The sequence below is a fragment of the Parasteatoda tepidariorum genome, chromosome 6 (genome assembly GCF_043381705.1).
Source record: "Parasteatoda tepidariorum isolate YZ-2023 chromosome 6, CAS_Ptep_4.0, whole genome shotgun sequence".
Classification (NCBI taxonomy): domain Eukaryota; kingdom Metazoa; phylum Arthropoda; class Arachnida; order Araneae; family Theridiidae; genus Parasteatoda; species Parasteatoda tepidariorum.
The window spans coordinates 65,988,161-66,001,676 of NC_092209.1; the positions used below are offsets into that span (position 1 = coordinate 65,988,161).

A 13,516-nucleotide genomic window follows, 5' to 3' on the forward strand; every position below is an offset into this window, starting at 1 on the left:
AGCGCCCTACCGACCAGACTATCCCGGCCGCGCAATACTATCGTCATATGATTTGACTAGAACGGAAACTTAATTTATTTTAACATCTAAACAAGGCTGCGGAAATTGTGCAAGATATTATGATTAAACTAAGAATCAAATTTTCTGAGTGTATAAACAAAATCAATCAAGCTATTTTGTTTATTAAATTCTAAGTTAATTTACATTTTATTCGTATCTTTAATTTTTCTTCACGTGTTGAGTAAAATTGACTCAACGACTAGTTATTATTTTTTACAGTAATAAATCTTATTGAAGTTAAAAACATGAACGGTGTTAAGATTTAAGGTATTGGTATTATTTTGCAACGTTGAAAAACATTTTTTTTGAGAGTGTGTGAATGAAATCATTTAACAAGTTGTTTTAATAATCAAATTTTAGGTTTATTCATACCTTATTCTTATCTTTATTTTCATTCATTTATAAGAAAAAATGCATGTAAGTGATATTTTACTGGAAGCCAAATTTTCTGAGAGAGAAGGAAAAAATTAACTTACAACTTATTTTTTTAATCGAATTTTAGGTTTTGTCCAAGGTGACCAGATGTCCTCAAATCTTGAGAACGGAACTCGTATTTCCATTAGTTGTCCTCAAAAACTTTCAAACTCTTTGAGGACACAAAACGTTATCAAATCTTAATATATGTACTCGAATATCTAAAAAAATTTGAAATGCGCTTGTTTTTTTAAACAAGATATAATTTTGTCTGACAACGAGTACAAGCGAAAAATAAAAAAGTTCTACGCTAAAACTAACATATGGAAACTCCATACTCGTCTGAATATAATTTCATAAAAAAATAAACTAATAGTTTGACACACACAGTTATTAAACGTGTATTATATGACAGAACTGTCCAAACTGCTAATTAATAATGAAGTTAGTTTGATGTTTTGTTCTGCATTTGATATTAGTCATAAATTTTTAAAAAAAACTTTGTTGTACATACAAATTAATGTTTTCTATAAATATATGGGTGTCCTTAAATCCCAAAATATTTCGATGATGCTCCTCTAATTAGTTCTAAATCGTGGTTTAAAAATCTGACCACCTTAGTTTTGTCCTACTTTATTCTCATCATTCAGTTTCTTTCATGTGTTGAATAGAATGCAGTCGACCAATATTGTTTTTAACTACCCTAGCAACCATTTTACATCGGCCTCAGTTGGGCTCAATATTAGTCCTACGTGAACATGTACCGAGGAACCAATATTGAGATCTCTAGATTTTTCTTCAATATTGGTCTTATATTAGCCCCAGTTTGGCTGAATATTGGTCCCACGTGAACATGAACCGAGGAACCAATATTGAGATGTCTAGATTTTTCTTCAATATTGGTCCGATATTAGCCCCAGTTTGGCTCAATATTGGTCCTATATGAACATGTACCGAGAAACCAATATTGAGATGTCTAGATTTTTCTTAAGTATTGGTCCTATATAGGGCCAATATTGGCCTATATACAATTTATAAAGGCCCTCTATTGGCTGAATTATGAATATAAAATGTACGGGTGAATCAAACTATTCTATATAGGGCCAATATCAGAAAATAACGGCACTTTGCTTACTGAGCCAGGATTCGTAAATATTGGTACAATAAGAGCCCAAGTTATTTTGCTGGTAGGGTATGTATTCCAAATAATATTTTTTTTTTTTTTTTTTTTTTTTTTTTTTTTTTTTTTTTTTTTTTTTTTTTTTTTTTTNAGCTTTTGATCCTGATACTGGCGACACAATCGGAAAATTCATGGAAGGAAATGGTCTACATGACATCGAGAAATGTTCCAGTATGACTCATTCTGATCCAAGCGACAAAAAATCAGCTACTCTTATCTGGATTGCACCAGATGACAAATCTGGTAAAGTAAATTTCAGGTAAGGCATAATCGTTTCACTAAAAGTTACGCATAAATGCAGAAGAATTAAAATGCTATATTTTGATGGAAAAAAATAGGAAATTTTAAGTATCTCTTTGTGTTAGATTAAAAGAGCACTAAAATAACAACTTTCCCAACTTCAATGCAAGTTCAGGTAGAGACGCCTAGCACCAACCCTACGGGTGAAACTAGATCAGTTGACTTTCAGCAGACAATAATTTGTATGCACTTTCTTGTGCGCTAAATTCGTTTTCCTTTTCAATTTTGTGGTTTACAACAATTAATTAGGTACTTGAAACACTAGAAGTGATTCTGGTTATGCCCAACCATGTGGTTCAAATCTGATTTAAATGGATAACTGTAAATGACATTACGCGTGTATGTTGAACCCGATTGGCTTCTGAATCAACAAATGCCACAATTTACCTAATAGGACTTCACGTTTCATATACACGGGACTTCACATGTATGTATCTAATTGATGTACGGTTGAAAGTAAAGTACATTTAATTCACGTCAGTATGGACACCCCCAAAATAATTCTAGAAATTAATCATCAGAGCAAAGTAGTTTTTAATATTTTCTCCGTTTCACACGAAGAAAACTCGTCATTTGTATATTTGCGATTCGCATATTGCTACAAATGACTGATTATCAAAAGATGGCGCAATTCGGGCAGTGGCGGTGTAAGTAATGGTGGATGAATATTTATTAAGATAGTATTGAAAAAGTTGAAAAATCCTCACTCTCTTTGTTATTTCTCTTGCGTTTTACAAATCAACTTTTACCCTATAATTTTATTAAAACTCGGTTAATTTTGTTAACAACAGATTAAGTTAAATATTGAGACATTTTAACTTACGTCACTTCACTTACCTGGCAATTGAAAATTAATCAATCAGTTCCTAGTGCAGTGTATGTACCACTACAAAAATACAATCGCTATTCACTAGTATGTAAGACATGTTAATCCGACTCTATGTCGGGGTACCTTTTCACAGATGAAGGTTGGCATTTTCGATACCAACTCACCCCCACATTGGTGACCCGAAAGTGATGTGAACACGTCCACCTTGGGAAAGAAACTCCCATTCTGATACGAACACGCCTACCTTGGCAGAAACGCCCACAACGATTTGAACACGCCTACTTCGATGGATGGTCCACATTGAACAGTTGACTTGCTACCTGTGACTGCAACATTATCCACCTCCTCGCGCTGTTACTACTCAGTTTCGATCTTACATAACGTACAACGTATACACTCGACTGCTAAAGGCAGGACAGGAGCGACCATGACCGTGAACTTAATACAGCTCTCACGATTAGCACTCAAAAAGTACGGTGATCTTAATACAGCTCTCCCGGCTTCTCACAAAACTGCAATGAATCAACTAGGGGTATTCGTTCATCGAATTCTATCACAGATATAATTCTAGTGGGGGAGTACTGCAGTGTATCTAACACTACAAAAATACAATCCCTATTCACTAGTATATAAGACATGTTAACTTGATTCTATGGTGGGGTACCCATACCCATACCTGCCAACTTTTAATACTTTCAAGGATGATTTTCCCCAGTGGTAGTAAATTTAAATTTAAAATGCAATTTTATGCAGTAACAATCGCTGTAATTTGAACAAGCTTATGCGGATTTCTTCAGTAGTATTGCATATTAATATATATGCATAATTTTTCTAAGAATAGTGGTGGATTAAAAATGTTATAAATTAAGTTTATAACAGCAAAGAATATATAGAAAGCATATATTTTACTACCACTTTAAATATAGAAATAAAATTTTATGCCAAATGCGTAAAAGTTGGCAGGTATGGATCTTTTCATAGATGAAGGTTGACATTGTCGATAACTACTATCCCCACACTAGTAGCAACAAATACGAAAACGTTTCTTCTGGAATAGATTTAAGAATCGTCCAATGGGATTAGGCTTACCATTCACAACGTCAAGATTATGGCAATTGATTGAATTATGCTAGTCAAGTAGCTTAGTTCAACCTCCGGATTGAACATCTGCTATTTGAGGGGTAACTAGATAATTAAGTTCTGAATATAAAATAAGCAAATTTTAAAAAAAAAAATAATGAGTAAAAGTATTTTACAAGATTTATGTTACTCAAAAATAATTTAATTCCATTTCAGAACCACTGTTGTCAAGGAATTCAACATGTTTTGGGTGAGAATGTTGGCCAAAGTTGAACCACTCCCGTTTTCTGCTGATCAAACTTCAGTTGACAAAGTTGACAGTTCGTGAACATACATAAAAACAGAAAATAAAGCTTTTATTTAGTACTTATCAATAAAGGTTTATACGACTTTCTCGTAAATAAAAATAAATATGCTTTATTTTCCAAACAGTTTTGGTTTCAGTAAATAAAAACTATTACTTTTCTGATGCAATATATCTCCTACATTCAGCTTCAAAGCTAAACCAAACCTTTCAACATTTCGCTTGTATTAATATACATATAAGAGTTGGAGCGTTATAAATAAGAATACTGCACTTTAAAATATTGTACTAGTTCCTCAATTTGAGGAGAGGTCATTTGGCTTATGAACGTGTTTATGATTTTTGATGATTTAGGGTTTTTATTAGAATTTCGCGTAATGGACCCCATCACGGGGATATTGACATATAATTATAAATTTTAAGACCCAAAATAAATTTAACCAACACATTGTCTTAGTTAAAATGATGAGTCCAAGGTTGTTGTAATTAAAAATTAGTTTCCTTTTTTAAGATGCTAATGGTATAAGCAAGGTACTAAGGTACCTTGCTTATGCTTATGGTATAAGCAAGGTAAAAAAGTAAGCAGCAAAACGGCTGTAAGCAAGAGTTCCAAAATTTTTAATGACTGTAAGCAAAATCAACTGTCACGGTAGCCTCGAGACCTATTATCTATTTTAAAATTACCATTGCTAATTAAATATTCGTTATTGTGCAAAATATATTTAAAAAAATAGGTATGCAAAGTGAGAAAAATCAGTGGATTAACAAATGATGAAAAGGGGTAGAATATAAAATAATCCACATAAATAGAATAAAAATCATGTATTATAATGTATGAAATAAAGGGTATATTAAGCCTAATTATTTGAATTAGGCCTGATAAACAAACTAATGTTTAGGGCTAAACTTATAGCCATTTTGCTACCTAGATACCTTTTTTTTTTTACTATAGCTAGAGAGTTTGATGCCGTTTCAAAGTACTAAAAATTAGTATGAAACTTATCAGTAGTTTCACATAAACATCGAATATTATTATTTTTTTTTTCTTAAAACTTTTTATACGTTTTTCAAGCTTGTAGTTTATTACAATTTGAGTACCCAGTGAATTTGCAGAAAACAGAAATATACTTAAAATACTAAAATAATAATAACTAATATTGTTAATCATTTAAACCCCAATTTAGTGTTAAAATGTGACTTGGAATCAATCATCATCATCAGATCTTCGAGCCCTTGAATTGCGCAGAATACACGAGTATATTAGAACTAATTGTAGATAGTGCCCCCACTTCACCGGTCGTGGGAAGTATACTTACCACCACTTTTAATTTAGATTTCCATTTGTTAATAACTACAGCTTTCTTGAAGTGCGTTTGAATAAAATTGGTGACCATTTGTTAGTTTAAAAAAACGTATAAAAGTTACAAAATACATAATTCTTTTTGAAGTTTGTACCATTTGTAAAATTTATTTTATAAATAAAGAAAAAATAAAAGTCTATAAGTACCTAATAGGTCGTGTTAAATATATTTACCACGAAACAAATAACATTTTTCTAAACTAAATGAGTTTTTTTTTTCCTTATAATTCTTAAAACAATTTCAATTCAAAAAATACATTAATTTGCCTTTACTAGAAATAAATGGCCCATTAAAGGGTTAAATCTAACTTTATTACACAAAAAAAGGTGCAAAAACATTCAAGCAAAAATACACTCACATTTAAGAATAAGTAATAAAAAAATAACTGTATCACAATTGAAAAAACTGAAAAGTTAAATATAGATGCCATCTTAAAAATTTTTTTGTTCTTCCACACAGTAGAGCGAAGAACGGAAAAGATGACGAATCCATGTATCCAAATGGGATTTGCACAAAAATAACACAACACGACAATGATGAGGCTTCCTGTTCGGTATCTTAGATATTTCCTGCTCTTTCATTTTCCACGCAAATAAAAAAATCGCCCGTTTTATGCTATTTACAGTTAGAAATGTAATTTTCTTTATAACCCGGTAACTTCGGCTTTAAAACATCATAATTGCATCGGGCTATTGAATGTCAGTGTGAAGTATTTTATTGAGCTATTCTATTCTTTATTTCCTCGTTCTTTGAATAGCATTTTGAGATTTAATACACAAGCGCTTTAAGGATGTGAGAGATTAAAGTTTAAAGCCCACAATTAATTTTAGAGTTATTGGTATTGAATATATATGTTTTCCTATTGTCTCCAGCTTATATGATAATGCAAAAGAAATAAATTAAAGAATCACCCTTAATAACTTTTAAACCAATAAAAAGGTGTATTAGGTTGCTATAAGTTATATTGCCCTAAGTGTGTACCTCTTAACCCTCTGAAGCAGATGGGACAAAGGTGTCCTTTTTATGCATTTTTTTCTGGTGCTCTAATTACAAGCAAAATTATATTTAGGTATTTTTTTAATTATAAAAAACAGTCTGATAGTTACTGAAAAAAGATCTGCTAAATTATTGGAATTGTATTTGTGCTAAGTATAACTAAAATATAAAATTCAAAAAAAGTAGTTTGATTTTTTTTTCTCATTTATATTCAATAATTCATAAATAATTAATTTTGTAAATTAAAGAAATTTTACTTATGAATAAATGTTTCTCTTAAATCTAAATAACTGCAAATGTGTGCAAATTTTAGAAAACTATTGCTTGGAATATTTTACTTTTAACGTAGAAAAAGCACCAGAGTTCCATATTTCATAAATAGTTATTAAAATGCTAAATATAATATTTTTCACTAATTTTGACCTAAATTATTACAAAATATTGAAAAAAGTATAAAAAATGTTTCATAAAGATTCTGCGACAGAGGATTGAAAGAACACTATACCGCTGGAGAAACCCTTCATGGTGAATTAATTCTGCTTCACCAACGTTTGTAATTTGAAATACAGTGAAACCTCTCGGTAAGGGCCACCTGTCGTTCCATTGAAAATTGGCCCTTATGGGGGGTGGCCCTTAAATGGGGGTGACCAAAAAATAAAATGAGGAAATCAAAATTTATGTAGAAAAAAGCTGTTAATTAACATTTTAAGTTTTTATACATGTTTAAAAAAATTTTAAATTGAAGTTTGTTTACTTTTTACAATTTTTTCGCNCACGGCGGGATTACTGATTACTTTCAAAGAGAAACAGATTATTTGTTTACCGTTTTACCGTGATTAGTAGTAGAATAGACTTGAAAATTTGATTTTTCAGATAGTAGTTAGTGGCCGGTAGACTCTCATAACTTTTTCCTCAAGCCTAATCACTCAGTGACCGGTATCGATAAGTTCTTTTCATTTAATGGCCACTTTTTGCAAACTTTTTTTCCTCTTGGTTTAAATTATATTTCTTAAATAAATTCATATTAAGAATAATCTACGGCCATAAAAAGTTAATTAAATAATAACAATAACATAAATATCTGGATGGTGTCTATGCCTAAAACATATGATTAATTTAAGAGAATGTGAAATTACTATACATGTATGCTACCTCCTGATAGATTTGAATTATTGACCCTCAAAATAAAAGAACTAATTCACTATGTCTCTTTGATTGTTTGAATCGAAAACATTTTACACACATTTATAAAATTCGCTTGCCTAAAATTATATTTACTTCAAATTGAGAAACAAAGAAACTCAAAACTATTTGAATTTAAATTGTGTCTTAACAAAATTATACTAGAAAAATAAATCAAAATTTTCGAAAAAAGAAATCTATTGAATTTGAAAATTCATATGGTAATTTTGTCAGAACTCTTAATTCACCTTAATAATTGCGTAGGTAGTTTTTCCACTTTCGTAATCTGGTTCTATAAATTTAAAATAAATCTTGATTTATACATCTGGTATTCAAATCAGGTTTCACGGTCTCATTTACTAACTCTTGTGGAGAAAAAGCATTCAATATTAAAATATTTCCTATCTATTATATTGAAGTAAAAAAAAAATAATAATAACATAGTACATACAATTTTGCCGCACTAAATTGAATCTAGGTTAACTTTTAGATTTTTATTTTCTCGTTGATATTGTTTTCAGCAAGCTTTTGCTGATAGAGTATTATTTTACAAAACTATACCTTAAGAAAAAATGAGGTACAAAATTTATGCTGTTCATACTTCCGCAAAGATTATTCAATACTATAGTTTTTTTTTTTTTTTAAAGATTATTTCAAATTTATTTTTGTTTTGGTCTAATTTGTATTTGGATGAAGACGAAACATTTTTTTTATACTTACAATTCTGCTCTACTGCCAACCATTTTCGCCACACCTAAAGTGGTTTAAATTTAAATATTGCAAAGTAGAATAATTGAATTTTCATTTCCTTGTGATTAATTATTATGTAAAAATTAATTTGTAAGATACTGAATTGAATAAGTCGCTGCGTTGGCGTAAATGATCTACGGAATAATAACTAGTAATCCACTTTTTTAATTACGCAAAAACAAAACATGTACTTAATTGTTGTTCTAAAAATGCTGATTGAAAGATATTTATGTTACCATTTAACATGTTACAATGTTATATGTTGCATTATACATATTATGTAATAATTTAGTGAAAAAATAAAATCTCGAGGAAATCAAGAATAACGCCCATCAATAGATACTGTCGATTAGAGTGATTATTAATCAACAATTTATTTCTGAAAATAAAATAAAAATAAACATAAATACAGGGTGTTTATAAAGTCCCGGGCCCATTTTGATGTTTAATAACTCATAAAATAATAAAGATAGATTAAAATTAATAACATAAATGGTTAGATAGACTCAAAAACTTTCATGAACCTTGTCAATGAACTTCCACGTGTGCCCCCTTCGTCGCACGGAGAATATCAAGTCGATAGTCAATTTCACGCCAGGTAGCGGCAAGCATGTCGGCATCCACAGAGGCTATTGCGGTTGTAATTCTGGCTTTTAGGTCATCAATGTTCGACACGATCCTCCTGTAAACATTGTCCTTTATAAATCCCCAAAGAAAAAAGTCCAGCGGCGTTATATCAGGTGATCTGGGTGGCCAAGGAATTGGACCTCCTCGCCCAATCCATCTTCCTGGAAAATGGTCATTCAAAGAACTACGAACGAAAACTTCGTATTTCCACAACTAGAAGCCACATGTCTTTTCAACAAGATGGTGCACCACCTCATTGGGGTATCATCTTTCGTAGTTCTTTGATTGACCATTTTCCAGGAAGATGGATTGGGTGAGGAGGTTCAATTCCTTACCACAAATGCCCCTTAGGGATCTGCCTCACTAATAACATAAAATGAATTAGTACACAGTCATCTCAAAATGATTCAAATTCCAAATTCATTCCAAATAATACCAGTCACAGATAGCTCAGCTTATTTGAGGCGACGAAACCAATCAAAATTATAAATTTTTAACGCCTATCTTTCAGAAGATAAAACAAAAAGACGTAGAGGGCTCTACAGTTCTTGTGACCCGCTTCGCTGAACTGGATCATATTCCATTCCACAATATACGCATATTATTACTTTCTATCGTCCTTGGAAGTTTTCTCAGTTTTTGGCCATAAATTGTGCAACTATCTATCCTGATTTTGTCCGAAAAAAATCGTAAAAATCTAGAATTTTGCCGCCCTGAGAGTCATTTCAAGACGTGACAAGTAACAAAGAAACAATTTTGCACGGGTAACTACTTCGGAACAAAGCAAAGTAAGCTGTATACCACTCTGAAAGAACTTCAAGGTTACTTTCCAGTTTATAGAACATTATTCTGATTCTTTTCAGACAAAAAGAATTTATTTCAAAGGTACGACGAGGTCAGTAAGAAATTAGGATGGAAATTTTTTCTTCTTCTTTTACTGTTGTGGAATGTGAAGAAATAATAATAACAATAAAATAAAAACCCTTTAAATGAATTGTTTCCATTTTGTAAATATACCTGCTTCCGCGTATAAGTTATTTCATTTTATTGTTTTATGCATTGGTTTACTGAGTTAAAAAACAGAGAAGGCATCTTAAGAATGTGAAAGCACAATACAATAATTCAGATTTTAAAAAATGCTTGCAATTTTTTAACATTTAATGAAGTACTAGTTTGCAAAATTTAGAAAAAAGAGAGCTCCAGACGCCACTGGTTATTCCTTTGAAACTAAATTTTTATTAAACATATTTTTCATACTTTTTTAATTATTTTGTATTAGTTTTGGTCAAAATAAGGGAGAAATATTATATTTAACATTGTAATAATTTGCAATTATGAAAATAAAGCATGAAACACTGGTGTCTTTTTCTGCCTTAATTGTTCCATTGTTCCAAACGATAATTTTCCAAATTTGCAGTTATTTAGGTATAAGTCAAACAGTTATTCATCATTAAAACTTTTTAATTTACGAATTCAATTCTCAATAAATTAATAAAAATGAATGAGAAAAAATTTTTCAAACTACTTTATTTTTGGATTTTATATTTTAGTTCCAATATAATTCCGATAATCTAACAGAATTTCTTTTAGTAACTATTGAACTGTTTTTTAAAAATTAAAAAATATCAAAATGTATTTTTACTTGTTGTTAGAGGGTCAGAAAAAATATATATATAAAAGGGACACAACTGTCCCATCAGCGTCCAAGGGTTAACTAAGAGGATTTGTTTTAAAAAGACTTTCATAGTTAACTAAATTATTACTAGAGAAATCTCGAAATTGAAATAAACTTTTAAAAAGTATTTATGCAAAATAAAAAATATATTTTTAAAAAAATTGTGAATTGAAATATTACGTACCATTAAAATTTCCTGCGTTTCAAATATTGCGTAAGCATTTAACAGAAGGAGGGGTTTATAAAAAGCTTATTCTTGCTGACAAAGAGAAGGAAGGGTTTGAGCGATGCTTACGTAAAATATTAAAATTCCCTCACTTTTGAAATTTTCTTTAAAAATAGAAATCAAATTAGTTTATAAAAGAAAAAGAAGTGCAACAAAAAACTGCACGCGGAAAACTTTCAAATTCGGAATAAAAGTTGAATTCAGAAAATTTAGTAAAAAAACATTTTTCAAAGTGTTTTAGAGGTCAGTTTTGAGCATAGAAGAAAAATACAAACTAAAGATTTCTATATAAATATTCTAATCGAAATCTTTAAAAAGTCATAAATAGGCATTCAAAATTGTCTAAACTCGTAATTATATATACTACTATATAAAAATATTTATTCTGCTGATTTTAAATGCTTTAATATTAACCGAATTCTGTATAACAATTGTAACCCCACCCTCTAAAGCGTGACATCGTTTACGGACAGCCCCTTTCGTGACATGGATTGTTTTTTCCAGGCGTCGATTGTACTTTCAAATAAATAATACATGTCACCAAATCAAAAACATGTTCTCCAAACGTAAAAAGTGCCAAGTTTTGTCACATAATTCAAAGCCATTTAAGTTAAGTTTCGACAGCTAATTAATGATTTTATAACAAAAATGTAGAAAAAATAAATAGATCAATAATGTTTATGTTTTCTTTTTAAGAGTCTGTCAAAGCAATTTTTCCTGAAATAATTTGCCATGCTTCCTCCTCTTTGAATGGTAAAAATATGTCTTTGTAGCAAACACTTGAAATAATCTTCCCTCTGTCAGAATAAAGATTGATGAGTTTTCTTCTTTCAAAACTCTATGATTCGAACAGCGGGGGTCTAACTTCCATACTTAGCATAGTCTTTATGTCTTGAAGGGGAAGATAAGAGAAGATGATTAGGGAAGGAAAATGTCAACAAAAGACAAACCCTTTATGTTCTTCCCCACTTTCTTTTCCTGGAGTTCTTTCACATGTGGTGAATGACAAATGTAGAACTATTTTTCAGGTTATAACTTGAGTTAGACTTGTGGCACTGCAGGGAAGGGTAGGAAGTGTAACACTCCGCCTTTGAAAAGTAGTTCTTCGCTATTTTGGAAAAATAAATAAATGTTGTTTAGTAAGAAAAGTTTATCTTGAAACATGCATTAGAAGTTTTTCATGTTTAAATGTATTTAACTTATAAATACCCTCTCAGTAAAGCGAATGTACGAAGAAGAAGGAGGTGTTTTAGTTTGGCGCTGGATTAGTTTTCAGGGCCAAGGAATTGGCGCTTTGGCTATGTTTTTACACATAAATGCATCAAGTAGTGTTGAGAATCCTGAATATACAGTCAGACCTCTATTTAACGGAGTCACTAAATCCCGATAAGTTTGTTATATGGAGAATTCGTTAAATAGAAAATCACCTTTTGAAATACTTAAACAACACAAACTAGGTTTTAAATTCATAAACACAAGACATAATTAAAATAGCAACTGATGCACCTTTATCTCGTAAACTAGTATCTACTATTTATTTTATAAATCTCAACCATAAAAGAAATATGTAGGGAAAGCAAGGAGCAAAACATTATATCCAGTACATGCTACATACATTTTCAACTAAAAAAAGCTACGTTTATGTGTAAAATTATAGCTGCATTTATTATAAAAGTAATTTTAAACATACATTACCACATGCGTTCTTAAGTTTAATTACTACTGATAAAATCCGTAAATTTTGTCTGAGTTTTTCGTTTGAAATGCAAACGAAGAGGGAAAGGGATTTTATTGTTTTCTCTAAAAGTTATGTGGCTAAGAAAAACAATTCAAGGTCATTTCCCCCATGAAATGTGTTAACAAGTTTAAAATGTTTTGAAATATTTGGAGAAACGAGGAAAGTGGATCTCAAAGAAAAGTTCGTTAAATACAAAATTCACTTCTCAATTTGGAAGTTATTTTACGAAGAAATTTAAAAAAGTTCTTGGTTCCTCGAAAAAAACGCAAAATAGCGAAATAGGCAAAATGGAAGTTCGTTAAATAGATGTCCGACTGTAATATATTCTGGAAAGTATTAATCAAATGATAAAAAATACTGTAAAAAAAAAATTTTTTTTTTCCTTAAAAACTTAAGTAAAGGCTATGGCACATGTAATAATAATCTAGTAGACTTAAAAGGTACAATAAATGTACGATTTTAAATGTACCTGAACTGATGCATAAAGAATATTGAATTTAGGCAGGCGGCACATGGTGGAAACAAGCGGCAAAAAAAGAGGCATACAGGTGACGAATTCCTATACTTCTGCATTAGGATGCGCAGGGGTGATGTGCGCATGCTAATACAAAAGTTAGGGAATCTGCTTGTCGCATGCCGCTTTCTTACTGTTTGCTTCCCCAGTGTGTGGCCCTCTTCAAATTTTCACATTGATGGAAAAATATACATAAACTAATAAAGATGTTGGCAATTAAAATGTATCCCTGCAATCTTCAGTAAATATCTGAGATGTGATAAGAATTTTGGTAGACGGA

The 13,516-nt window shown here is 30.6% G+C and overlaps 1 protein-coding gene across 1 annotated transcript in view; it reads left to right on the plus strand.

Annotated features, from left to right (window-relative positions):
- LOC107446588 (putative defense protein 3) overlaps positions 1–4,292 on the plus strand; it is a 6,086-nt gene extending 1,794 nt beyond the window's left edge. Inside the window, exons 2-3 of the mRNA XM_071181572.1 lie at positions 1,748–1,913; positions 4,080–4,292. Coding sequence (XP_071037673.1) covers positions 1,748–1,913; positions 4,080–4,191 — 278 coding nt within the window. The 3' untranslated portion in view covers positions 4,192–4,292. The remainder of the gene's footprint in view (positions 1–1,747; positions 1,914–4,079) is intronic.
- Positions 4,293–13,516: the final 9,224 nt, after the last annotated feature.